Source organism: Nerophis ophidion, linkage group LG15 (genome assembly GCF_033978795.1).
Source record: "Nerophis ophidion isolate RoL-2023_Sa linkage group LG15, RoL_Noph_v1.0, whole genome shotgun sequence".
NCBI classification, from domain to species: domain Eukaryota; kingdom Metazoa; phylum Chordata; class Actinopteri; order Syngnathiformes; family Syngnathidae; genus Nerophis; species Nerophis ophidion.
In genome coordinates, this window is record NC_084625.1 from 43,882,144 (window position 1) to 43,909,643 (window position 27,500).

General features: G+C 43.1%; 1 protein-coding gene across 8 annotated transcripts in view; it reads left to right on the forward strand.

Annotated features, from left to right (window-relative positions):
- Positions 1-27,500, forward strand: part of cacnb2a (calcium channel, voltage-dependent, beta 2a) — a 188,005-nt gene that overhangs the window by 99,367 nt on the left and 61,138 nt on the right. For 6 of the 8 annotated variants that reach the window (XM_061922213.1, XM_061922217.1, XM_061922219.1 and 3 more), the window contains one exon: positions 23,667-23,786. In XM_061922213.1, coding sequence (XP_061778197.1) covers positions 23,667-23,786 — 120 coding nt within the window. Of the gene's footprint in view, positions 1-11,811; positions 12,304-23,666; positions 23,787-27,500 lie in introns of those variants that run through there. The other 2 variants (XM_061922214.1, XM_061922218.1) reach the window with 1 other exon arrangement.

Consider the following 27,500-nt stretch of genomic DNA (forward strand, 5'->3'; position numbering starts at 1 on the left):
ACTTGGGGACGGCGTGGCGAAGTTGGGAGAGTGGCCGTGCCAGCAATCTGAGGGTTCCTGGTTCAATCCCCACCTTCCTCCATCCTCGTCACGTCCGTTGTGTCCTTGAGCAAGACACTTCACCCTTGCTCCTGATGGGTCCTGGTTAGCGCCTTGCATGTCAGCTCCCGCCATCAGTGTGTGAATGTTTGTGTGAATGGGTGAATGAGGAACTACTGTCAAAGCGCTTTGGGCTCCTTAAAAAGGGGTAGAAAAGCGCTATACAAGTACAACCATTTATTATTTCAGAACTGCCTTTGCACTGTTGGGACGCTACATTGAGTTTTTCGGCTCGTCTCTGTCAAATTTCCTGGACACGGCTTGAACGCGTCACGATATGACGAGGGTATTTAAAGTTCTGTCGTCAACCCAGCATATATATCATTTATTTTGCGCAACCCTTGTCTGAGCGTGTGTGAAAAAGAGGCACTCTGACCCCGCGTCTCATATTCACGTCTTGCCAGCTGCAGTACCTCGTCATGTGATTGACAACCTGGCTGGGATGATGCACTTATCTAATGCACTGGCACACGGAATGCTGGGTAAACACTTTCCACTGGCCTGTCAGTGTCACCTTGATGTCCATCCCTCCTTTGGCTTACGGCCCCGCCCCCTTTCTCCGCTGCGTTTCCTCCGTTTAATGTCACGGTCGGAAATACGAGGACGTCGTCTTGGCGGAGAAAGTGAGCATCGGCCGTGACGTGGAAGTGACGGACAGATGGCGGGGGGGGCGACTGTCAGCCCGCTCGGCGGGAGACGGAACAGAACTCGACTTGGCACGGGTCTTCATTCTTCAGCCGTGATGCGGGATGTCGCTACATTCTTTCTTCGTGTGCTATGAGTGCCGCCGATTAGCGCGTCAGCCTTACAGTCGGTGACCCTCAGGGCGGCCCCGGTTGACCTCTGACCTCACGCGACCCCATGAGCAGCGGACATGCGTCAGCAGGGAGGCGCAGGGGACATTTTTAGTAACTTCACTCAGTTTGCTGCTAAAGGAAGATGTTTATGTTCAGGTTATGAATCGAGGCGGGAATCTCCGAGAGGATAGAAAACATGTTTTAAATGTTTTAAGAAGTACAGCTGGAGTTTTAGTGCAGTAGTTCTCAACCTTTTTTTCAGTGATGTACCCCCTGTGAACATTTCTTTAATTCAAGTACCCCCTAATCAGAGCAAAGCATTTTGGGTTGAAAAAACAGATCAATAAGTACAATCGGGCGGAAGGCGGGGTACACCCTGGACAAGTCGCCACCTCATCGCAGGGCCAACACAGACAATCAATCAATCAATCAATGTTTACTTATATAGCCCTAAATCACTAGTGTCTCAAAGGGCTGCACAAACCACCACGACTTCCTCGGTAGGCCCACATAAGGGCAAGGAAAACTCACACCCAGTGGGACGTCGGTGACAATGATGACTATGAGAACCTTAGAGAGGAGGAAAGCAATGGATGTCGAGCGGGTCTAACATGATACTGTGAAAGTTCAATCCACAATGGATCCAACACAGTCGCGAGAGTCCAGTCCAAAGCGGAGCCAGCAGGAAACAATCCCAAGCGGAGGCGGATCAGCATCGCAGAGATGTCCCCAGCCGATACACAGGCAAGCAGTACATGGCCACCGGATCGGACCGGACCCCCTCCACAAGGGAGAGTGGGACATAGAAGAAAAAGAAAAGAAACGGCAGATCAACTGGTCTAAAAAGGAGTCTATTTAAAGGCTAGAGTATACAAATGAGTTTTAAGATGAGACTTAAATGCTTCTACTGAGGTGGCATCTCGAACTGTTACCGGGAGGGCATTCCAGAGTACTGGAGCCCGAACGGAAAACGCTCTATAGCCCGCAGACTTTTTTTGGGCTTTGGGAATCACTAACAAGCCGGAGTCCTTTGAACGCAGATTTCTTGCCGGGACATATGGTACAATACAATCGGCAAGATAGGACGGAGCTAGACCGTGTAGTATTTTATACGTAAGTAGTAAAACCTTAAAGTCACATCTTAAGTGCACAGGAAGCAAGTGCAGGTGAGCCAGTACCATATTAAAACATTAAAAGCAACATTCACACTCACATTCACACACTAGGGCCAATTTAGTGTTGCCAATCGACCTATCCCCAGGTGCATGTCTTTGGAAGTAGGAGGAAGCCGGAGTACCCGGAGGGAACCCACGCATTCACGGGGAGAACATGCAAACTCCACACAGAAAGATCCCGAGCCTGGATTTGAACCCAGGACTGCAGGACCTTCGTATTGTGAGGCAGACGCACTAACCCCTCTGCCACCGTGAAGCCCTTTGTATTTTACTTGTCCAGGGTGTACCCCGCCTTCCGCTCGATTGTAGCTGAGATAGGCGCCAGCGCCCCCCGCGACCCCGAAAGGGAATAAGCGGTAGAAAATGGATGGATGGATGGAAGTAAAATACAGCACTATGTCATTAAATTGTATAACAGTGCAAAATATTGCTTATTTGTAGTGGTCTTTCTTGAACTATTTGGAAAAAAAAAGATATACAATTAACTAAAAACTTGTTGAGAAATAAACAAGTGATTCAATTATAAATAAAGATTTCTACACATGGTAGAGCGACCGTGCCAGCAACTTGAGGGTTGCAGGTTCGATCCCCGCTTCCGCCATCATAGTCACTGCCGTTGTGTCCTTGGGCAAGACACTTTACCCACCTGCTCCCAGTGCCACCCACACTGGTTTAAATGTAACTTAGATATTGGGTTTCACTATGTAAAGTGATTTGAGTCACTAGAGAAAAAGTGCTATATAAATATCACTTCACTTCACTTCAGAAGTAATCATCAAATCAAAGTGCCCTCTTTGGGGATTGTATTAGAGATCCATCTGGATTCATGAACTTAATTCGAAACATTTCTTCACAAAAAAAGGAAATCTTTAACATCAATATTTATGGAACATGTCCACAAAAAATCTAGCTGTCAACACTGAATATTGCATTGTTGCATTTCTTCTCACAGTTTTGTTGACTTATTATTCAATAAATATATTTATAAAGGATTTTTGAATTCTTGCAATTTTTAGAATATTTAAAAAAAAATCTCACATACCCCTTGGCATGCCTTCAGGTACCCCCAGGGGTATGCTAACCCCCATTTGAGAACCACTGGTATACATGAAGGACATATGAAATTGGTTGAATTGATGAATGAAAGGGGAACTTCGCTGTTTTTCTCATTATCACACACCTGTTGTTGTGGACTTTGGACTAGCGACGGCAAATACATCAAGGCCGCGGAACAGAGACACTGTGGGCTTATACACACACACACACACACATCCACAAAAAAAATATATGCCACACATACACCCTCCTGTCCCCCAATCCGACGCCCTCAACGCTAATCCCGTAGGGGTGATGAATGGATGGTCAGCGCCTGAGAGCTGCGACCTACCACCATGACCTTGAACTACCTTCCCTCTGTTGCTAGATACCTCGAGATGTATGTTGTAATATGTATATGTGCTTTGCTATGGAGGTTTTTTCTCACTCCGAACTGGGCCCCCTTAGGAGCCCAGTCTGGATTGTATTTTTTTTACTTATCTTTCCCCAGCGTTTACCTTTTTCCCATCTTTTACGGGGCGCCTTATGGCGACCCATCAGTGTTCTTGTTCTGTAACCCTGTACACTGTTTGTCTAATCTTGAACAGCTTTGTACTGAAAACACAGTTTCGTTGTACTTGTTGCAATCACAATAAAGACCTACCTACCTCCCTACCTACCTACCTACCTATTTTGCCTATCTCAGTCATAAAAATTTTAAATACGTTGTATCCATATAACTTCAAATCTATCTGTTTTTGATTTAGGCACGACAATTAGAGATGTCCAAAAATGTCTTTTTTGCAGATATCCGATAGTCCAACTCTTAATTACCCAGGGTTTCCCACACATTCATTTATTTGTGGCGACCCGCCACGAAAGAATTACGGCCGCCACAAATAAAATTAAAAAAAACTATTAAAAAAAAAACATTTTTTTTTTTTTTCCGGCTTTTGACTCGCTCGACCGCTCATAAAAGCAATGGGACTCTGTCTGTGAATGGAGCTTGTAGTTACATATTATATAAATATGTAAATATTATATAAATATGTACATAAAGTGTTGCAATTATATTCCAACTCCGCGTTCTTCTTGGTCATCGCCGCTACACAACCCCCACCACCGCCAGACCACACCACCACAAATAGATGCCTGACCCGTGGGAAACACTGTTACCGACATTGAATAAACGTCATCAAAAAGCATGTTGTTTAAACGTTGTATTTGTTGTAGTGAAGTGAATTATACTTATATAGCGCTTTTTCTCTAGTGACTCAAAGCGCTTTACAATATCAAAGTTACATTTAAACCAGTGTGGGTGGCACTGGGAGCAGGTGGGTAAAGTGTCTTGCCCAAGGACACAACGGCAGTGACTAGGATGGCGGAAGTGGGAATCGAACCGGCAACCCTCAAATTGCTGGCATGGCCACTCTACCAACCGAGCCATACCGCCCGGTTGGGAAATGACCAAAATTCAATGGTCAATTCAACGTCACAACCTGACATTGAATAAACGTATTCGTGTTGTCAAAATATTGATTGGAAAATGACCAACATTCAATGTTCAAGTCAACGTCACAACCTGGCATTGAATAAACGTTGTATTCGTGTTGTCAAAATATTGATTGGAAAATGACCAAAATTCAATGTTCAAGTCAACGTCGCAAACTGACAATGAATAAACGTTGTTTCAATGTTGTATTTGTGTTGTAGAATATCGATTGGGAAATGACCAAAACTCAATGGTCAAATCAACATCATGACCTGACATTGAATAAACGTTGTCAAAAAGCATGTTGTTGTAACGTTGCATTTGTTTTGTGGAATATTGGTTGGAAAATGACCAAATTTTAATGGTTGAATCAACGTCAGAACCAGAGTAGTAACGCGCTACATTTACTCCGTTACATCTACTTGATTAACTTTTGGGATAAGTTGTATTTCTAAGAGTAGTTTTAATGCAACATACTTTTACTTGAGTATATTTATAGAAAAGAATCGCTACTTTTACTCCGCTCCATTTATCTACATTCAGCTCGCTACTCGCTATCGATTTTTATCGATCTGTTAATGCACTCTTTGTTTGTTTTGGTTTGTCAGACAGACCTTCAAAGTAGGATCTATCACATGCCTGGGTTTCACCAATCAAATGCAGTCACTGGTGACGTTTGACTCCGTTTCACCAATCAAACACAGCCAGGCGGTCACATGATTTTTTTTTATTTTTTATAAACATTTATTTATAAATTTCAAGATTTTCAAACAGTTGAAAATAACAATCAAAGTAAGTACAAAAACAGTATGAAAACCGTACAAAACAGCGCCTGGTGGTTGTAAATTCAAAGTAACTAAAATAGAATGCAAAATAAAATATATATATATATACTTAAGATGTGACTTTAAGGTTTTACTACTTACGTATAAAATACTACACGGTCTAGCTCCAGCCTATCTTGCCGATTGTATTGTACCATATGTCCCGGCAAGAAATCTGCGTTCAAAGGACTCCGGCTTATTAGTGATTCCCAAAGCCCAAAAAAAGTCTGCGGGCTATAGAGCGTTTTCCGTTCGGGCTCCAGTACTCTGGAATGCCCTCCCGGTAACAGTTCGAGATGCTACCTCAGTAGAAGCATTTAAGTCTCACCTTAAAACTCATTTGTATACTCTAGCCTTTAAATAGACTCCCTTTTTAGACCAGTTGATCTGCCGTTTCTTTTCTTTTTCTCCTATGTCCCACTCTCCCTTGTGGAGGGGGTCCGGTCCGATCCGGTGGCCATGTACTGCTTGCCTGTGTATCGGCTCGGGACATCTCTGCGCTGCTGATCCGCCTCCGCTTGGGATGGTTTCCTGCTGGCTCCGCTGTGAACGGGACTCTCGCTGCTGTGTTGGATCCGCTTTGGACTGGACTCTAGCGACTGTGTTGGATCCATTATGGATTGAACTTTCACAGTATTATGTTAGACCCGCTCGACATCCATTGCTTTCCTCCTCTCCAAGGTTCTCATAGTCATCATTGTCACCGACGTCCCACTGGGTGTGAGTTTTCCTTGCCCTTATGTGGGCCTACCGAGGATGTGGTAGTGGTTTGTGCAGCCCTTTGAGACACTAGAGATTTAGGGCTATATAAGTAAACATTGATTGATTGATTGATATATATATATATATATATATATATATATATATATATATATAAAATGAACAATGTGCAAAGCCATAGGCTCACTCAATCTCAATAAATAACTTAAAATTGCCTGATTGTAGCTGATAGGCGCCAGCGCCCCCCCGACCCCGAAAGGGAATAAGCGGTAGAAAATGGATGGATGGATGGATGGAACACAGCATCATCGTTTTCACAGCTTTTTGGTTGTTAGATGTAGAGAGTGTTTTAATGTAGAGTTCTAAATCTTTTTTTAAAGGCACAAAAAACAGTTCGGGTATTGAGAAACTTACATTTATGAATATAAAACTTAGCCAATCGTATAATGAGGTTGCAAAGGTAAAATTAATTTTCAAATTGTTTTTCAATACAGTGTAAAACCAAATATATATTATTTAAAGGCCTACTGAAACCCACTACTACCGACCACGCACGCAGTCTGATAGTTTATATATCAATGATGAAATATTAACGTTGCAACACATGCCAATACGGCCTTTTTAGTTTACTAAATTACAATTTAAAATTTTGCGCTGAAAAATCCTGCTGAAAACGTCTCGGTATGATGACGCCTGCGCGTGACGTCACAAATTGTAGACATTTTGTGTCAGCATTGTGCCCAGCTATTAAGTCGGCTGTTTTAATCGAAAAATTAGATTAATCTTTTGCAATTTATTCAATGAACAATGGAGACATCAAAGAAGAAAGGTGTAGGTGGGAAGCAGTATATTGCGGCCACCTTTAGCAGCACAAACACAGCCGGTGTTTCATTGTTTACATTACCGAAAGATGACAGTCAAGCTTTGCTATGGAACAGAGATGTCAAGCAAACACGGTTGGATTGGACCACACACACAAAGTACAGTGTATTATGCGGCGATCATTTTGAAAATTAAATAACATTTTACCATTCTGTATTCTGAAGGCGATCTATGTCGTGTGCTACTCCAGCGTCCTCCTGACCGTCACCGTCAGCGTCGGGTTCAAAGCGGTATGGCTCTATCCCTTGTTGCGGTTGGGCCTGGCCGAGTGATCCTGCCACCCCCATGGCTGCCACGGCGCCTCTCACAGCATCTTCCCTATCTGAATCGCTCCCACTGCCCTCTAGTCCTTTTTTTTTTTTTCCCCTCTCTAGTCCTTCACTCTCTCTTTCCTCATCCACAAATCCTTCATCCTCGCTCAAATTAACGGGGAAATCGCCGCTTTCTCTGTCCGAATCGCTCTTGCTGCTGGCGGCCATGATTGTAAACAATGTTCAGATGTGAGGAGCTCCACAACACGTGACGTCACGTGCATATCGTCTGCTACTTCCGGTACAGGCAAGGCTTTTTTATCAGCACCAAAAGTTGCGAACTTTATCGTGGATGTTCTCTACTAAATCCTTTCAGCAAAAATATGGCAATATCGCGAAATGATCAAGTATGACACATAGAATGGACCTGCTATCCCCGTTTCAATAAGAAAATCTCATTTCAGTAGGCCTTTAATATATATTATTGTTTTAGTTGCTTAAGAGATATTCCTGGCTCTGAATTTGTTCATTGCTATTTTTATGCTTTTGTGCATTACTTGTTGTTGTCATTATTAAACAAACAGGTTACTCATCAGTTACTCAGTACTTGAGTAGTTTTTTCCCAACATACTTTTAACTTTTACTCAAGTAAATATTTGGGTGACTACTCCTTACTTTTACTTGAGTCATACTTGCCAACCTTGAAACCTCCGATTTTGGGGGGTGGGGGTCGGGGATGGGGCGGGGAGCGTGGTTAAGAGGAGAGTATATTTACAGCCAATATTTTTATATTGGCTGTAATTAATATATATATATATAATTAATATATACATATATATATATATATGTATGAAATACTTAACTTTCAGTGAATTCTAGCTATATATATTTATTTTATCATATATATAAATAAAAGACATAGTTGAATTTCAGACGGCACCTCTCAAATACACAGTAATAAAAACACAGTTGTTCTACTAACTGTACTGTGCTTGCTGGTTACTAAAAAAACAAACAACACTTACCTTTCACTATTTGAGTAACGTCACTTCCGAGTTTCCAGAAGATGGCGCCAGTATGTGCTTTGCCCTGCCGTCTCTCGCTGTCAGCTCTGTTCGTTTTTGTGTTTTTTGCGTCTATTTTCGTCTCTCTCAGCTCACCGCTTGAGTATGACCGAAAACACAGTTCGATCTTTGCCCCTTTCCCACTGATATGATCAACTTCGACGTCCTAGTCAGCTTTTTCACCTGGCTGGATTCCTGCCTTCCTTTCCCGCCTCGTGGCTCCTCTCCCCCGCCACCTACGGGCTGTGTGTCGGGCCCGACCTGGATTAGCTGCGCCCTTGGACGTGCTGGCCCCCGCCAGGTTCGGTCTTGTGAACGCAAGGTCTTTGACAAACAAAACGTTTATCCTGAAGGATTTCTTCACTTTGCGCGGGTGGCGGACTTGACTTCCTCTGTGTGACGGAAACATGGCTGAGAGCCGGTGAGTCCGCCCCTATTAATAAACTTCTGCCTACGGAGTGTTCTTACTTTAAATCTCCGCGGTCGTCCGGTCGAAAAGGAGGAGGATTAGCAGTCCTTTTTAAAAATGACTTTAAATGCCGTCAGATCCGCCTGCAATCCTCCTTTTCAAGCTTCGAACTGTGCATGTTTGAGCTGGAGGGGGCGTGGCCTCCAGCTCCAGCTGAATTTCGGGAGATTTTCGGGAGAAAATTTCTTCCGGGAGGTTTTTGGGAGAGGCGCTGAATTTCGGGAGTCTCCCGGAAAATCTGGGAGGGTTGGCAAGTATGACTTGAGTAATAAATCTCTAAAGTATGCGGTGTTAGCTTTCACTGTTATGCTGATGACACCCAACTCTACATGCCCCTAAAGCTGACCAACACGCCGGACTGTAGTCAGTTGGAAGCGTGTCTTAAGGAAATTAAACAATGGATGTCCGCTAATTTTTTTAAACTTAAACGCCAAAAAAAACGAATTGCTGATTATCGGTCCTGCTAGACACCGACCTCTATTTAATAATACAACTTAAACATTTGACAACCAAATAATAAAACAAGGTGACTCGGTAAAAAATCTGGGTATTATCTTCGACCCAACTCTCTCCTTTGAGTGACACATTAAAAGCGTTACTAAAACGGCCTTCTTTCATCTCCGTAATATCGCTAAAATTCGCTCCATTTTGTCCACTAAAGACGCCGAGATCATTAATGCGTTTGTTACGTCTCGTCTCGATTACTGTAACGTATTATTTTCGGGTCTCCCCATGTCTAGCATTAAAAGATTACAGTTGGTACAAAATGCGGCTGCTAGACTTTTGACAAGAACAAGAAAGTTTGATCACATTACGCCTGTACTGGCTCACCTGCACTGGCTTCCTGTGCACTTAAGATGTGACTTTAAGGTTTTACAAAATACTACACAGTCTAGCTATATCCATTCTTGCCGATTGTATTGTACCATAAATCCTGGCAAGAAATCTGCGTTCAAAGGACTCCGGCTTATTAGTGATTCTTAAAGCCCCAAAAAAGTCTGCGGGGCTATAGAGTGTTTTCCGTTCGGGCTCCAGTACTCTGGAATGCCCTCCCGGTAACAGTTCCAGATGCTACCTCAGTAGAAGCATTTAAGTCTCACCTTAAAACTCATTTGTATACTCTAGCCCAGGGGCGCTCACACTTTTTCTGCAGGTGAGCTACTTTTCAATTGACCAAGTGGAGGAGATCTACCTCATTCCTATTTTTAATTTATATGTATTTATTTATGAAAGAGACATTTTTGTTAACAAGTTAATGGTGTTTAATGATAATACAAGCATGTTTAACACACATAGATTCCTTTCTTTCATGAAGACAAGAATATAAGTTGGTGTATTTGATTCTGATGACTTGCATTGATTGGAATTAGACAGTGGTGCTGATAACGTCCGCATTTTCAAATGGAGGGAAAAAAAGTCCTCCTTTCTGTCCAATACCACATGAAAGTGGTTGGATTTGGCATCTCATTCGTCCAACTTGCATACTCGTTTTTAAACACTTTGTTATGAGAGTAGCATATGTGTGTGGCCCTTTAATGTCTGGCAGCAGGTGAGTGACGTCAGTGAGTGTGCGGGTGGGCAAGCAAGTGAGAAAGCGGTCGCTGAGGGCGGGGGAGAAATACATTGGCATCAAACCCCGTAGCTTGCTAGCTTGTGCACGCTAGCTTTCTGAGACTCTTATTTTGTTAGCACAGGCAGGATGAAACAGGTCTTTTATGGTGAAGACAGGAACTGTGCAGTCGGTCTTTAGAGTTTTGACAGTAGGTACGGAGTCTCTAGAAATAAAATGTGTTTCTCTGCGTCCGCCCTGTTAGTGATTTTTTTCTTAAATATGAGCTTGCAGCAGCCAGCGTCATCTCACAAGATCCTTGGGTGCCGAGAATGTCAAACAACTGACGAAAGTGAAGTCTTGGTATGATTGATGATTGCTCATTTTTATGTATATTTTTTAATGCCTGGCTTGAGATCGACTGACACACCCTCCGAGATCGACCAGTCGATCGCGATCGACGTAATGGGCACCCCTGCTCTAGCCTTTAAGTAGACCTCCGTTTAGACCAGTTGATCTGCCGCTTCTTTTCTTTTTCTCCTCCGTCCCCCCCCCTCTCTTGTGGAGGGGGTCCAGTCTGATGGCCATGGATGAAGTACTGGCTGTCCAGAGTCGGGACCCAGGATGGACCGCTCGCCTGTGTATCGGTTGGGGACATCTCTACGTTGCTGATCCGACTCCGCTTGGGATGGTTTCCTGTGGACGGGACTCTCGCTGCTGTCTTGGATCTGCTTTGAACTGAACTCTCGCGGCTGTGTTGCAGCCACTATGGATTGAACTTTCACAGTATCATGTTAGACCCGCTCGTCATCCATTGCTTTCGGTCCCTTAGAGGTGTGGGAGGGGTTGCCCACATATGTGGTCCTCTCCAAGGTTCTCATAGTCATCATTGTCACCGACGTCCCACTGGGTGTGAGTTCTCTTGCCCTTATGTGGGTTCTTCCGAGGATGTCGTAGTGGTTTGTGCAGCCCTTTGAGACACTTGTGATTTAGGGCTATATACATAAACATTGATTGATTGATTGATTGATAAAGTAACAGTACTCTTACTTAAGTACAATTTCTGGCTACTCTACCCACCTCTGGTCAGAACCCAACATTGATTAAACCGTGTCAAAAAGCCTGTTGTTTCAACGTTGTATTTGTGTTGCTCTGAGGACCTAATTCAACAAGTTCAAAGTTGTTTTAGTGTCTCGTGCCCGCTGGGATTAAGCCTTGGACCTTTTGCGGTGCCGCTTGTGACCTCATGGAAGCTATCAGATGATGCAGGTGCACACTTACGGGTATGTGCAGATATTACCAGGAACAAGCGCCACACACACACACACACGAGTGTGCAAGTTGTACAAGCAGATGGATCCACTGTTAGGGGCTCACTGAGGGAAAAATGTGGGGAGTGAGGGAGGAGGTGGAGGAGGAGGGGTGGATGGAGACAGAGAGGCAGGATGACTGAAATAGCGCAGGGAAGCTTGTGAGAAGGCGAGCGCAGCACAAACACAGAAAGCCAGAGCCTGTGTCGGGAGGTGGCACTCGCTTCATTAGCCGCAGGACGGTCGGTCAAGGAGGAGGAGGAAGAGAAGATGGGAAGATGCGTCGCATGGCTGCCACCTGACTCGGCACCTGCTAGCAGGCGGCAAGAACGCTGCTGAGATTATGCGTGGGACAGGAGGCTCCTGTGGATTCCGCATCTTTCCTGTCGACGGGAGGCGGCGGGGCTCGGGATTCCAAGCAGCTCCCATTTTACTTCGGCCGCGAAAGTGAAAGTCGGGAGCTGCCCATGTGGCAGCGGTGCCCACGGGACCTGTAGCCAGGCGGCAGCGCAGTGTGGTGTTGTGGCGGCAGCAGTGGCTCAGGACACTGAATGACCAGCGTGGCTGATGAAGGCCACCTGGATCCGCCTGCTGAAAAGAGCCAAGGGAGGTCGCGTCAAGAGCTCCGATGCCTACGTAAGCACCAGTCCTCAAACTTGCTCTCCGGCCGCACGTGTTTGTGTGTACATGACATGTGGAACCAGCCTGGCCGATGACCACGTCACGCCTCCTTGGGAGGAGTTGTTTTTGGCTGGGTACTTCTAATCAGACAGCTATTTTTAGCTCAGACCTGTGTCGGTGCACAGATTATGAAGAGTAGTTAACACACCTGTCTACTTTTTTTAAAAATGTATTTATTTGTGTTTGCATCTGTCATCCCTACCACTTTTATAATCAGGTGACATTTTAGTCTTCGAACCAAAGAGACCTAAGGTTTGACTACATTTGGTGCCATCTGTTCATTGTACTCTCTAACTTACTGTATTTTTCGCACTATAAGGCGCATTTAAAATCCTTTCATTTTCTCAAAACTCGACATTCCCCCCAATATACGGAATAGTTTTAGTTGTGTTTACCGACCATAAAGCTATTTTTTTTGGTAGATGGTGAAATGATAAGGGTGACCAGTAGATGGCAGTCACACATAAGAGATATGTGTAGACTGCAATGTGACTCAAGTAAACACCACCAACATTTTATATGTTCAATTGAAAATATATAGCAATACACACAACACTCAAGAATCCATCAAAATGTTTCAGTATGACTTTGGTAAGCTATGAAGCCACACCGCTTGATGGATTGTACTGGGCTTCAACCTACGAGTATTATTATGGTGTGTGTATGAGGTAATTATCTGGCATTTTGTTTCGCAATATTATCCAAAAGCAACTTTTCGAACCTCTGGTACCTGCTGATCTGTATTTGGGATCTGCATAAATCCTGAAAAATTACGCTCGTCCGCCTTTGTACAAACTCCATTTCCATATGAGTTGGGAAATTGCATTAGATGTAAATATAAACAGAATACAATGATTTGCAAATAATTTTCAAGCCATATTCAGTTGAATGCACTACAAAGACAACATATTTAATGTTCAAACTCATCAACCTTTTTTTTTTTTTGCAAATAATTAACTTAGAATTTCATGGCTGCAACACATGCCAAAGTAGTTGGGAAAGGGCATGTTCACCACTGTGTTACATCACCTTTTCTTTTAACAACACTCAAACGTTTGGGAACTGAGGAAACTAATTGTTGAAGCTTTGAAAGTGGAATTCTTTCCCATTCTTGTTTTATGTAGAGCTTCAGTCGTCCAACAGTCCGGGGTCTCCACTGTCGTATTTTACGCTTCACAATGCACCACACATTTTCCATGGGAGCCACACTGTTTTAACACGTAGCTTGGCATTTTCTTGTTGAAATAAGCAGGGGCGTCCATGATAACGTTGCTCCAAAACCTGTATGTACCTTTCAGCATTAATGGTGCCTTCACAGATGTGTAAGTGTATTCGTGCCTTGGGCACGAATACACCCCCATACCATCACACCTGCTGGCTTTTCTTCTTTGCGCCTAGAACAATCCGGATGGTTCTTTTCCTTTTTGATCCGGAGGACACAACGCTATGGGGCGGCATAGCTCGGTTGGTTGCAGGTTCGATTCCCGCTTGTGCCATCCTAGTTACTGCCGTTGTGTCATTGGGCAAGACACTTTACCCACCTGCCCCCAGTGCCACCCACACTGGTTTAAATGTAACTTAGATATTGGGTGTCACTATGTAAAGCGCTTTGAGTCACTAGAGAAAAGCGCTATATAAATATAATTCACTTCAATTCACTTCACAGTTTCCTCCCAAAAAATTGAAATGTGGACTCGTCAGACCACAGAACACTTTTCCACTTTGCATCAGTCCATCTAAGATGATCTCGGGCCCAGAGAACCTGGCGGCGTTTCTGGGTGTTGTTGATAAATGGCTTTCGCTTTGCATAGTAGAGCTTTAACTTGCACTTACAGATGTAGCGACAAACTGTATTTAATGACAGTGGTTTTCTGAAGTGTTCCTGAGCCCATGTGGTGATATCCTTTAGAGCTTGATATCGCTTTTTGATACAGTGCCGTCTGAGGGATCGAAGGTCACGGTCATTCAATGTTGGTTTCCGGCCATGCCGCTTATGTGGAGGGATTTCTCCAGATTCTCTGAACCTTTTGATGATATTATGGACCGTAGATGTTGAAATCCCTAAATTTCTTGCAATTGCACTTTGAGAAACGTTGTTCTTAAACTGTTTGACTATTTGCTCACGCAGTTGTGGACAAAGGGGTGTACCTCACCCCATCCTTTCTTGTGAAAGACTGAGCATTTTTTGGGAAGCTGCTTTTATACCCAATCATGGCACCCACCTGTTCCCAATTAGCCTGCACACCTGTGGGATGTTCCAAATAAGTGTTTGATGAGCATTCCTCAACTTTATCAGTATTTATTGCCACCTTTCCCAACTTCTTTGTCACGTGTTGCTGGCATGAAATTCTAAAGTTAATGATTATTTGCACACAAAAAAAATGTTTATCAGTTTGAACATCAAATATGTTGTCTTTGTAGCATATTCAACTGAATATGGGTTGAAAATGATTTGCAAATCATTGTATTCTGTTTATATTTACATCTAACACAATTCCCCAACTCATATGGAAACGGGATTTGTAGTCCACGCCAACACTGTCTTCTAGTTATGGGGCATTCATCCTCCGCTGTTGCCATTCCTAATATAAAGTAGTGTAAAGTTCTTACTTATATCTGTCGGTAAACTCGCCATGAAAGCGCTAAAACATACTGGGAGTTGACATTATTCACCCAAGAAACTTTAGTTAATAGAAAGTTCCGGTCGGACGGTTTTTCACGGGACACATTTCCTAATTTCCGGGACACAAATCAAATTACAACAAGCTTCAAAAGGTAGTCACCTGAAATGGTTTTCACTTCACAGGTGTGCTTGAAACTAATCGAGAGAATGCCAAGAGTGCGCAAAGCAGAAATCAGAGAAAAAAGTGGCTATTATGAAGAAACTAAAATATATAACATGTTTTTTCAGTCTGTATTGTGTTGTGAATATTCATGTTCAAAATAAACTAAGAAAAGAAAGAAAAGTTATTTTACCTTTTTTTGTTAAGTATATATTTCCAAATGTGTTCATTCATAGTTTTGATGCCTTCAGTGACAATCTACAATGTAGATAATCATGAAAATAAAGAAAACGCATTGAATGAGGAAACGGTGTGTCCAAACTTTTGGTCTTTACTGTATATAAATGTAAGTTCTAGGGCCCTGAAAACCTTCGAAAAACCTACCGTACGATCTTTTTCATGGCAAAGATGAGATGTATCAAGACGTCGATGTGGAATTTAATGCCATCCATCCATCCATCCATCTTCTTCCGCTTATCCGAGGTCGGGTCGCGGGGGCAGCAGCCTAAGCAGGGAAGCCCAGACTTCCCTCTCCCCAGCCACTTCGTCTAGCTCTTCCCGGGGGATACCGAGGTGTTCCCAGGCCAGCCGGGAGACATAGTCTTCCCAACGTGTCCTGGGTCTTCCCCGTGGCCTCCTACCGGTTGGACGTGCCCTAAACACCTCCCTCGGGAGGCGTTCAGGTGGCATCCTGACCAGATGCCCGAACCACCTCATCTGGCTCCTCTCGATGTGGAGGAGCAGCGGCTTTACTTTCAGTTCCTCCCGGATGACAGAGCTTCTCACCCTATCTCTAAGGGAGAGCCCCGCCACCCGGCCGAGGAAACTCATTTCGGCCGCTTGTACCCGTGATCTTATCCTTTCGGTCATGACCCAAAGCTCATGACCATAGGTGAGGATGGGAACGTAGATCGACCGGTAAATTGAGAGCTTTGCCTTCCGGCTCAGCTCCTTCTTCACCACAACAGATCGGTACAACGTCCGCATTACTGAAGACGCCGCACCGATCCGCCTGTCGATCTCACGATCCACTCTTCTCTCACTCGTGAACAAGAATTCAAGATACTTGAACTCCTCCACTTGGGGCAGGGTCTCCTCCCCAACCCGGAGATGGCACTCCACCCTTTTCCGGGAGAGAACCATGGACTCAGATTTGGAAAACCTCTATGAAAAGTAAAAACAAAGGACCCAGATTTCCCTCGCCCGGACGCGGGTCACCGGGGCCCCCCTCTGGAGCCAGGCCCGGAGGTGGGGCACGATGGCGAGCGCCTGGTGGCTGGGCCTGTACCCATGGGGCCCGGCCGGGCACAGCCCGAAGAGGCAACGTGGGTCCCCCCTCCAATGGGCTCACCACCCATAGCAGGGGCCATAGAGGTCGGGTGCAATGTGAGCTGGGCGGCAGCCGAAGGCAGGGCACTTGGCGGTCCGATCCTCGGCTACATAAGCTCGCTCTTGGGACGTGGAATGTCACCTCACTGGGAATTTAATGCCTCATATTCATATTAATATTTGTGAGGATGTTTATTAGTTTATGTAGGCCAGGGGTCGGCAACTTTTACCACTCAAAGAGCCATTTCGACCCTTTTCACAAAATGAGGAAGACAATGGGAGCCGCAACAATTCTCGCCAATATCTGCTGGTGGTCACCCAGATGACAAGAATAAGCCATTGCCTTAAACCAGGGGTGTCAAACTCAAATACAGAGTGGGCCAAAATTCTAAACTGAACAAAGCCGCGGGCCATAGTTGAACAACTTAAGCTTTTAATAGGGACCCAAACAAGTTTTGCATTGAATATTGAACAAGCAAGGCTTATATAACTTTATAGTGACATGCAAAATCGAGTTTTCTTGGTAGCGGGGGTGTATATTGTAGCGTCCCGGAAGAGTTAGTGCTGCAAGGGTTTCTGGGTATTTGTTCTGTTGTGTTTATGTTGTGTTACGGTGCGGATGTTCTCCCGAAATGTGTTTGTCATTCTTGTTTGGTGTGGGTTCACAGTGTGGTGTAACAGTGTCAAAGTTGTTTATACGGCCATCCTCAGTGTAACTTGTATGGCTGTTGACCAAGTATGCCTTGCATTCACTTGTGTGTGTGTGTAGAAGCCGCATATATTACGTGACTGGGCCGGCACGCTGTTTGTATGGAGGAAAAACGGACGTGACGACAGGTTGTAGAGGATGCTAAAAGCAGTACCTTTAATATTGTTGTCCGGGTGGAAATTCGGGAGAATGGTTGCCCCGGGAGATTTTCGGGGGGGCACTGAAATTCGTGATTCTCCTGGAAAGATCAGGAGGGTTGGCAAGGATGAGAATTAGCGTTGAATGCGGTGATACAGCGGCACCGCCACTGTACAATACCGGCGGGCCAGCTCTAATGTTAATTTATTATTTCCTCAAGGGCCAAATGAAATTACACGGCGGGCCAAATTTGGCCCTCGGGCCAGAGTTTGACACCCATGCCTTAAACCCTCCGCGAACACCAAACCCCGCCCACCTCAACCACGCAGGGAGGAGGGGGGGGGGAGGTTGGTGCTCGCGGGGTGTATAACATAGTCAGGAATTGTCATGGATGCAAAGGATTCTGGGTATTTGTTGTGTTGCGTTTATGTTGTGTTACTGTGAGGATTTTCTCCCGAAATGTGTTTGTCATTCTTCTTTTGTGTGGGTTCACAATGTGGCGCATATTAGTAGGAGTGTTAAAGTTGTTTATATCACAACCGTCAGTGTACTCTTTGTCACACAGTATGCCTTCCAATCTCATACATGTGCCGATAGAAGCAGCGAAATGCATGTGTCCGGTCGGCACGCAAATAGCATTCCGTGAATGGCGGGCGCGATGACGTTCAAGAGGACGTTAGATAAAATAAATGGGTTGTACTTCTATAGCGGGAGTGGGTCCAGACTGAGGCAGAGGGGAAAAAAACTCATAACCATAGCACACATAAACAAGTTACATAGAATCAACCAAGAGTAATATCATCACGGCACGCCCTTAATATTGTAGTCTGAGTGAAAATTGGAGAACGTGGACTCCGGGTGATGTCCGGGAGAGGCATTGTATCCCGGAATCTCCCCGCAACAATCTGGGGGGTCGGCGATCGTGCAGCTGAGCCGCATCAGAGTTGCCAAACAGCCGCATACGGCTCCGGAGCCGCGGGTTGCCGACCCCTGATCTAGGCAATCATTTCGCCACCTATCGCTGCCAAAATGGTTTACTGTGATGGTCCTTGGCCATGTCAGCAGTGGGTGATTGTTGCAAACCGGCACCTCCAAGACAGAGGTGGTTGTCACATATACAGCTGCTACAACAGGAAGCTCTCCTGTGTCTTATTAATAAATTGAGTCATCGAAATAAGAGTTAAGGTCATTCGTAACCTTTGTGATATGCATGTAAAAGATTTCAAACAATCCCATCCATTTTCTACCGCTCATGTCTCTCTCTGGATCGTGGGCTTTGGATTGTGATGGGGGGCTGGAGCCTATACATATAACATCATTTTTACATGGAACTCTAATCTGGTTCATGTGAGCAGGCTACAGTGTGAACACATTTTGTCATAAGATACACAAATGGTAATTATATTGGGGGTAATTAGTCACCTACCTCTTTTAAAGTTTTACATATCACCGTAGCGCAGGGGTATTAAGAATCAGAATCAGAATCAGAAAGACTTTATTAATCCCCGAATAGAAATTAACATTTTCAGCACAATCCCGTTCAAGATCAGACAAACATTACAGGGAGACAGAAAAGGATCGCTGACAGGTCTGCCAACTTCTGGCGCCCCTTACAAAAAAGCGTGAGAAACAAGTAAACGTTGGTGAGGGGCGGACGGAGTAAAAAAATATTCAGGAAAAGGCTGGACTCCAGGGGAGTGGGTCCAGATTGAGGCAGAGGGGAAAAAACTCATAACCATAGCACACATAAACAAGTTACATAGAATCAACCTAACTTGCAACAGAAGAGAGGGAGTGGGAGCTACGGGGCGCCGTGTGGTGACCCATCAGCGTTCCGGTTCTGTAACCCTGTACACTGTTTGTCTAATCTTGAACGGGTTTGTGCTGAAAACAAAGTTCCGTTGTACTTGTGCAATGACAATAAAGGTCTATCCTATAAGTGCTACTCAGCCGTCTGAAGAGGGCTGCAATTTCAAGAACCTAAGGGCTAAGAGGCCAGACATCAAAATGTGTATGTTTTTTCAGAAAATGCCAATGTGTCAATGAATGTATTATTCCACGCTCGTTACTCGATTCCAGCGTGTGTAGCTAGACAGATAGTTAACAGCATGAAGAAACCGAAGCTCCAGAAACTTAGTTGAGGATTGATGTTCCTTCTTTTGTATTATTTTCTTTCCTTAGTTTGTTTCTTTACATTTATTCCTATAAGTTTGTAAGACTAAAAATATAAACATGAATAGACCTTCTGTAGCGACTATCTTTTCAAACAGAGTGCAGCACTAATTTACTTCCCTGAAAGAGTTTTGGCCATGCACATCTATTTTCTTCACGACCATTTCTTTTTATTTTTGATATCAGTTTTTGAAGACACAGCAACGTCAGACTGACTATTGCTCTGCCATTTGCTTAAAGAAGCTCCTCCTACTGACTTGTGATTGGTCAGACTGTGCCAAGCACATGGCTACTTGCAATACAACTTGCATATTTATAAGGGGGCGTGGCCTGGGCCTGTTCTGAGCTGACATCTGGCACCAATTTCAAGTTGATTGTGATGTATAAAAAAATACAAAATAAAAATTGCTTGGATTTGTGCATGTGCACACTTTAAACCATCCATTTTTTTACTGGCCTACGTGGTTTTCTGGATTCGAACGTACGTCTATTTTAGCATGAACGCCGCTCAACAGTTTTTACATGAGGGTCTGGGGAATATTACAGCGATTTTAAGAATCAATATTTTTTTTTACTTTTTTTAAATTTTTAATTAATCAGTCCAGCAAAATAATGCACAATAATACTATAATAATACAATTCCCAGCAACATTCAGGATAGCAATCCTGGGGCGGCATAGTTCGGTTGGTATAGTGGCCGTGTCAGCAACTTGAGGGTTCCAGGTTTGATTCCCGCTCTCGCCATCCTAGTCACTGCCTTTGTGCCCTTGGGCAAAACACGTTACCCTCCTGCTCACAGTTCCACCCACACTGGTTTAAATGCAACTTAGATATTGGGTTTCACTAAATAAAGCACTTTGAGTCACTAGAGAAAAGTGCTATATAAATATAACTCACTTCACAATCAACAGAGCAATTGAGGAGACACAAAACAATCCAAAAGTTGTCAAACAAAAATGAATAATAACAACAGTATCGATATTAATAAGAATTCCAACATAACAGTGATTAGAAATCCTTCATTTACATTCTTATCACAGCTATTTATAAAAAATTAAATAAAAACATTTAAAAACAGTGGCTTACACTTGCTTTGGATCTCATAAGCTTGATGACACATTTTGTCCAATATTTTCCATAAAGATCAAAGAAGTCATATTTTAGGTTCATTTAATAGTTAAAATAAAATTACATAATGGATCCTATATTCCTAGTGTTGTAACGATACACAAATATTTCGGTTCGGTACGTACTTCGGTTTAGAGGTCACGGTTATAAATTTTTGGGTTATTTACTAACCAAATTTGTAAACAATGGCATAACATACATATACACACAGGGTCCATTGCCAGGGTTAATGTGGTCAACGTATATAAAATAAAAACTAAATAAGATAAGGCTCAAAATGGTTTCTTAACAAAACCTTTCTATGTATAAAGTGCTATTTTTGATTGGTTGAGACTTTTATTAGTAGATTGCACAGTACAGTACATATTCCGTTCAATTGACCACTAAATGGTAACACCCCAATAACTTTTTCAACTTGTTTAAGTCGGGGTCCACGTTCATCAACATTAAACTGCCTCAAGTTGTTGCTCAGATGAAATAAAATGACAAAGCTTTTCTTCTACATATAAAAAGTGCAACATTAAACAGTTTCAAGTCAACTCAGCCTCAGATTAACTTTTCTTTCCCCACCCAGCCTGGCTAACATGGCAGTAAGAGGATATATGGGCTCATTGTTCTTCCACCATAGAAGTGGGTCAAAATCTAGTTTTTAATGCAATATGGACTTAAATCTGCTGCTATAAAAACATTTGTTATTGCTTTAGCTCTGCCTGACTTGCCGAGGAGAGGCTGCTTGAATGCGGTGGTGACGCTTCAAATGGGTTAGCATGTGTTATGAGAGTAGCGTATGTGTGTGTGTGTGGCCCTTTAATATGTGACAGCATGTGAGGTGAGTGTGTGGGCGAGCAAGGTGAGGGATCGGTAGCATGAGTGGCTACTGTTTTGTTGGATTGGCTGTGTGCAAGACCTCAATAAAGCCACGATTTGCAACTAATCGCCGGACTCTTCATTTACCCTGGAGTCCGGAGCTGTGGAGAGCCATTACTGGGAAGAGTGAAGGGTGTTGCCCCCGAGAATACATCAGCCCTGGAGGAGTGTCTCCCCTGCGCTCCTTGACTGCGGTCTGGGAGCCGGAAGCAGGAAAGGTACAACACATGTTTGACGTGTTGTCAGGAGCAGCTGCTGAACAATATCGGCAAACCTCCGTCCTCCATTGTTGTATCACGCAGCCAAAGTGTTCCCAAACGGGAGATCTTAACGAGGCAGGAGGGTCTTCCAGCTCTGGCTTTTACATGTTGTCCTAGCCCGGTCGCTGCTAGCATGTGTACTCGTTCGGTACACCGCCGAACCGAACCGAAACCCCCGTATCAAAACGGTTCAATGCAAATACATGTACCGTTACACCCCTACATATTCCAATATATGCCTCAATATTATCTAAACCAGGGGTCACCAACGCGGTGCCCGCGGGCACCAGGTAGCCCGTAAGGACCAGATGAGTCGCCCGCTGGCCTGTTCTACAAATAGCTCAAATAGCAGCACTTACCAGTGAGCTGCCTCTATTTTTTAAATTGTATTTATTCCATCCATCCATCCATTTTCTACCGCTTATTCCCTTGAAATAAGCGGTAGAAAATGGATGGATGGATGGATATATATTTATTTACTAGCAAGCTGGTCTCGCTTTGCTCGACATTTTTAATTCTAAGAGGGACAAAACTCAAATAGAATTTGAAAATCCAAGAAAATATTTTAACGATATATTTTAAATAAATTCATTAATTTTTTTACTTTGCTTCTTATAACTTTCAGAAAGACAATTTTAGGAAAAAAATACAACCTTAAAAATGATTTTAGGATTTTTAAACACATATACCTTTTTACCTTTTAAATTCCTTCCTCTTCTTTCCTGACAATTTAAATCAATGTTCAAGTAATTTTTTTTTATTGTAAAGAATAATAAATACATTTTAAATGTAATTCTTCATTTTAGCTTCTGTTTTTTTGACGAAAAATATTCGTGAAATATTTCTTCAAACTTATTATGATTAAAATTAAAAAAAAAATTATTCTTGCAAATTTAGAAAATCCGTTGAATCAAATTCAAATCTTATTTCAAAGTCTTTTGAATTTTTTTTTTAAATTTCATTCTAGAAAATGTAGACGAAATAATGATTTGTATTTGTTCGAAATATAGCTTGGTCCAATTTGTTATATATTCTAACAAAGTGCTGATTGGATTTTAACATATTCAAAACATGTCATCAAAATTCTAAAAATTAATCTTAATCAAGAAAAATTACTAATGACGTTCCATAAATTATTTTTTGAATTTTTTCAAAAAGATATTCGAATTGGCTAGTTTTTTTTTCTTTTTTTCGGTTGAATTTTGAATTTTAAATAGTCGAAATTGAAGATAAACTATGTTTTAAAATTTAATTTTAATTGTTTTCGTCTTTTCTCTTCTTTTAAACCGTTCAATTAAGTGTTTTTTTTTCATTTATTCTCTACAAAAAACCTTCCGCAGAAGGAGAAAAAAAATGTCTGCCCGAATGACAGACAGAAATACCCTTTTTTTTTTTATATATATTTATCTGTTTCCAGATATATTTATTGTGAGAAATCATTAAGATTATCAGTGTTTCCACAAAGATAAATATCATTGATTATTAATAATATAACAGAGTTAAAGGTAAAATGAGCAAATTGGCTATTTCTGGCAATTTATTTAAGTGTGTATCAAACTGGTAGCCCTTCGCATTAATCAGTACCCAAGACCCCTGATCTATACTAAATGCAGTTTTTTCTACTGATATCTCCATAGCTTGTGTATACCAGTCAGTATGTGTTGGACTATCAACATCTATCCATTTTTATTTTTTAAATTACTGTTTTTGTTATGATGCACATTGAAAGAAATGCATTTTTACTCTTTGATGAATTGATGCAGATCACCAAGAATACAAGTTTGCAGTGTCATTGGGATGTTTTTATTTAGGAATGTGATTAATCCCTTTGTTGTTTTCAACCAAAACTCTTTTATTCTCTGACATTCCCACAGTAAATGGGAATGTTTTTGTGAGTGAATGAAAAGCTGACGTACACTACGGTCTCCACAGGGCTCGGCCGACTCCTACACTAGCCGTCCGTCAGACTCGGATGTGTCTCTGGAGGAGGACAAGGAGGCGGTGCGCAGAGAGGCAGAGCGGCAGGCCGAGGCTCAACTTGACAAGGCTAAGGTACACCGCCCGACACCTGACCTCAAAACCTGCCCCATTCCTGAAGGGGAACTGCACATTTCTATCCATCCATTTTCTACCGCTTATTCCCTTTTGGGGTCGCGGGGGGCGCTGGCGCCCATCTCAGCTACAATCGGGCGGAAGGCGGGATACATCCTGGACAAGTCGCCACCTCATCGCAGGGCCAACACAGATAGACAGACAACATTCACACTCACATTGAGATTATATAGTCGTACCTGAAAGTCTGAGGTGATGTGGTGACCGCCATTGTCTCTGAGGGAAGCCACGTTTCTCGACGAAGCGAAGGCAGCCAGTCGGGCCAGGGTGAGCTTTTTTTCCCCCCTCCTCCACGGTGGAAGCATCCCAAGTTCGGGGGTGGCCGGTCGGAGGAGGCAAGAGAGTCCGCAGCTGCCTCTTTGACAGGTGCATGAGGAATGACGCAAGCTCTGCTCATGTCTATGGTAAGAGCCGACTTATTACCACAATTTTCTCACTGAAACCTGCCGGTTAACATGTGGTAGGGAACCATGTTCGCTTGACCGCTCTGTTCCATAGTAAAGTTTCACCTTCGGAAATGTAAACATGGCAACAACGGCTGTGTTTGTGTTGCTAAAGGCAGCCGCAATACACCGCTTCCCACCTACATCTTTCTTCTTTGACGTCTCCATTATTAATTGAACAAATTGCAAAAGATTCAGCAACACAGATGTCCAGAATACTGTGGAATTATGCGATTAAAGCAGACGACTTATACAGTAGCTGGGATGGGGCTGGAACAAAATGTCCGCTACAATCCGTGACGTCACGCGCACGCGTCATCATACCGCGACGTTTTCAACAGGATACTTCGCGGGAAATTTAAAATTGCAATTTAGTAAACCAAAAAGGCCGGATTGGCATGTGTTGCAATGTTAATATTTCATAATTTATATATAAACTATCAGACCGCGTGGTGGGTAGTAGTGGGTTTCAGTAGGCCTTTAAAGGGAACGTTGTTTGTAACGGTGTTAAAGTTGTTTATACGGCCACCCTCAGTGTGACCTGTATGGCTATTGACCAAATATGTCTTGCATTCACCTGTGTGTGTCTGTAGAAGCCGCATATATTACGTGACTGGGCCGACTTTGCTGTTTGTATGGAGGAAAAGCTGACGTGACGACAGGTAGTAGAAGACGTTAAAGGCAGTGCCTTTTAAGCCACGCCCCCAACATTGTTGTCCTGGTGGAAATCGGGAGAATTTCGGCAGAATGGTTGCCCCGGGAGATTTTCGGGAGGGGCACTGAAATCCGGGAGCCTCCCGGAAAAATCGGAAGGGTTGGCAAGTATGGTTGTAACAGGCACAATCATGACAACATGTAATATTTACGGAACTTTGGTCATTTTAGACATTACTGTAATATATTTTCTGGGCGCATTTATTTCACACAGCACATAAAAAAGTTCAACAACAGAGAATGCCATTCAGTGTTTGCCACCACTAATCATGGCAGACCTTGTTAGAGGTTCTCAATCAAACAAGGCCAAGTACCCAAGGATTTCAAGATAGCAAGAGTAACCCCCCTTTATAAAAAAAAGGAAGCAAATTAGAACCTGGTAACTACCGACCTGTTTCTATTCTCAGTTCCATTTTGAAAGTAATGGAGAAAATAGTTTATGAACAGGTTGATAGATACCTTGCTACTAATAAACTTATGTACAAATTCCAATCCGGCTTCAGAACTAACCACTCCACTGACACATGCCTTCTTTATCTGACCGACCACATCAAACATGAGGTGGACGCGGGAAAATACTGCGGCGTGGTCATGCTGGACATTCAGAAGGCCTTTGACACCGTTAACCATGCTATACTGTTGGATAAGCTCCGAGCAATCGGATTCGACGAAACCTCATCGAGCTGGATGCAATCTTACTTGGAGGGGAGGAAACAGGTGGTAGAGGTGAACGGCACCATGTCCCCTCCCCTCTCAGTAAGCTGTGGAGTCCCTCAGGGGAGTATACTAGGACCTTTACTGTTCTAATATACGTGAATGACATGCCATCAGCATGCCACTGTGAATTGTTCCTGTTTGCGGATGACTCGGCCCTGCTGGTATCCGGCAAGGACAAGTCACAGGTGGAACAAATCCTCAGTGCTGAACTCCTCAATATTTGCACCTGGCTCGCTGACAACAAGCTATCCATACACTTAGGTAAAACGGAATCCATCCTGTTTGGGTCCCATATCAAACTTAAGAAGTTCAGTGACTTCGCTATAAAAGTGGGTGACATTGTTATCACCAGGAAGGATGAGATCACCTACCTAGGTTCAATTCTAGAGGCTGATCTTTCCTGTGATAAAATGGCAACCAAGGTGATCAAAAAGGTCAACCAAAGAACAAGATTCCTCTACAGAATCTCCTCTCTGGTCAACAAAAGCACCTTGAGGATTCTAGCGGGAACTCTCATTCAACCCTTCTTCGATTACGCTTGCACCTCCTGGTACCCCAGCACCTCCAAAACCCTCAAATCTAGACTCCAAACATCCCAGAATACGCTAATCCGGTTACTTTTAGACCTCCACCCCAGATCACACCTCAATCCAACCCACTTCTCCAAAGTGGGCTGGCTCAGGGTGGAGGACAGAGTCAAACAACTTGCACTGAGCCTAGTTTATAAAATCCGCTACACCTCCTTGATACCGAAGTACATGTCAAATTACTTCCTGAACGTAAATGACCGCCATAACCACAACACCAGGGGGTGCTCCACAAACCACGTTAAACCCTGATTTCGATCTAACAAAGGTCTTAACTCATTCTCTTTCTATGCCACATCAATGTGGAATGCACTCCCAACAGGTGTAAAAGTAAGTGCATCTCTATATCCCTTCAAAACCGCTCTAAAACAACACCTCCAGGCAACTTCAACACTTTACTAATACCCTCCTCCATTCACATCCCATCTCCCCGGATTATAAACAACTCAAATGTACTTCTAATGTATATACTTGTTCTTATGCTATGTGAACTCACTATGTTCTCTGCTGGCTGTACATATCCTACTAAATAAGACCTACACTGTTTCAATGTCCACATTTCTCTGTTGATGCAATTGTTGATGACTGAAGTTCTGGTATCAACCAAAGCTCCTCATCCCACCCTCCGGATTGTAAATAATGTAAATAATTCAATGTACATACTATGATGATTAACTTGTGTGATGACTGTATTATGTTGATAGTATATATTTGTACCATGAATTGATTAACGTGGACCCCGACTTAAACAAGTTGAAAAACTTATTCGGGTGTTACCATTTAGTGGTCAATTGTACGGAATATGTACTGTACTGTGCAATCTACTAATAAAAGTATCAATCAAGGTTTTGAGGACAACTAAAGGAATCTATAGTGAAACACAAAGCCATTCTCATTGTCCCATCGTGTAGCGGCCAGTACTAAACATTTTATGAACAAAACATAAAACAGTGATTCTGAATGATGGGATGGTTGTATCTTTCAGTACATGTGCTTTTTCCGTGAGCCCGTACAGTGTTTTTCAAACGTTTTTGAGCCAAAACACATTTTTTTGTGTTGAAAAAAATGCGGAGGCACACCACCAACAGAATTTCATTAAAAAACAAAGCTCAGTTGACAATAAAAAGTTGTTGTTGCGATGGTTGGATGTGAATTTCAACCATAACCAAGCATGCATCACTATAGCTCTTGTC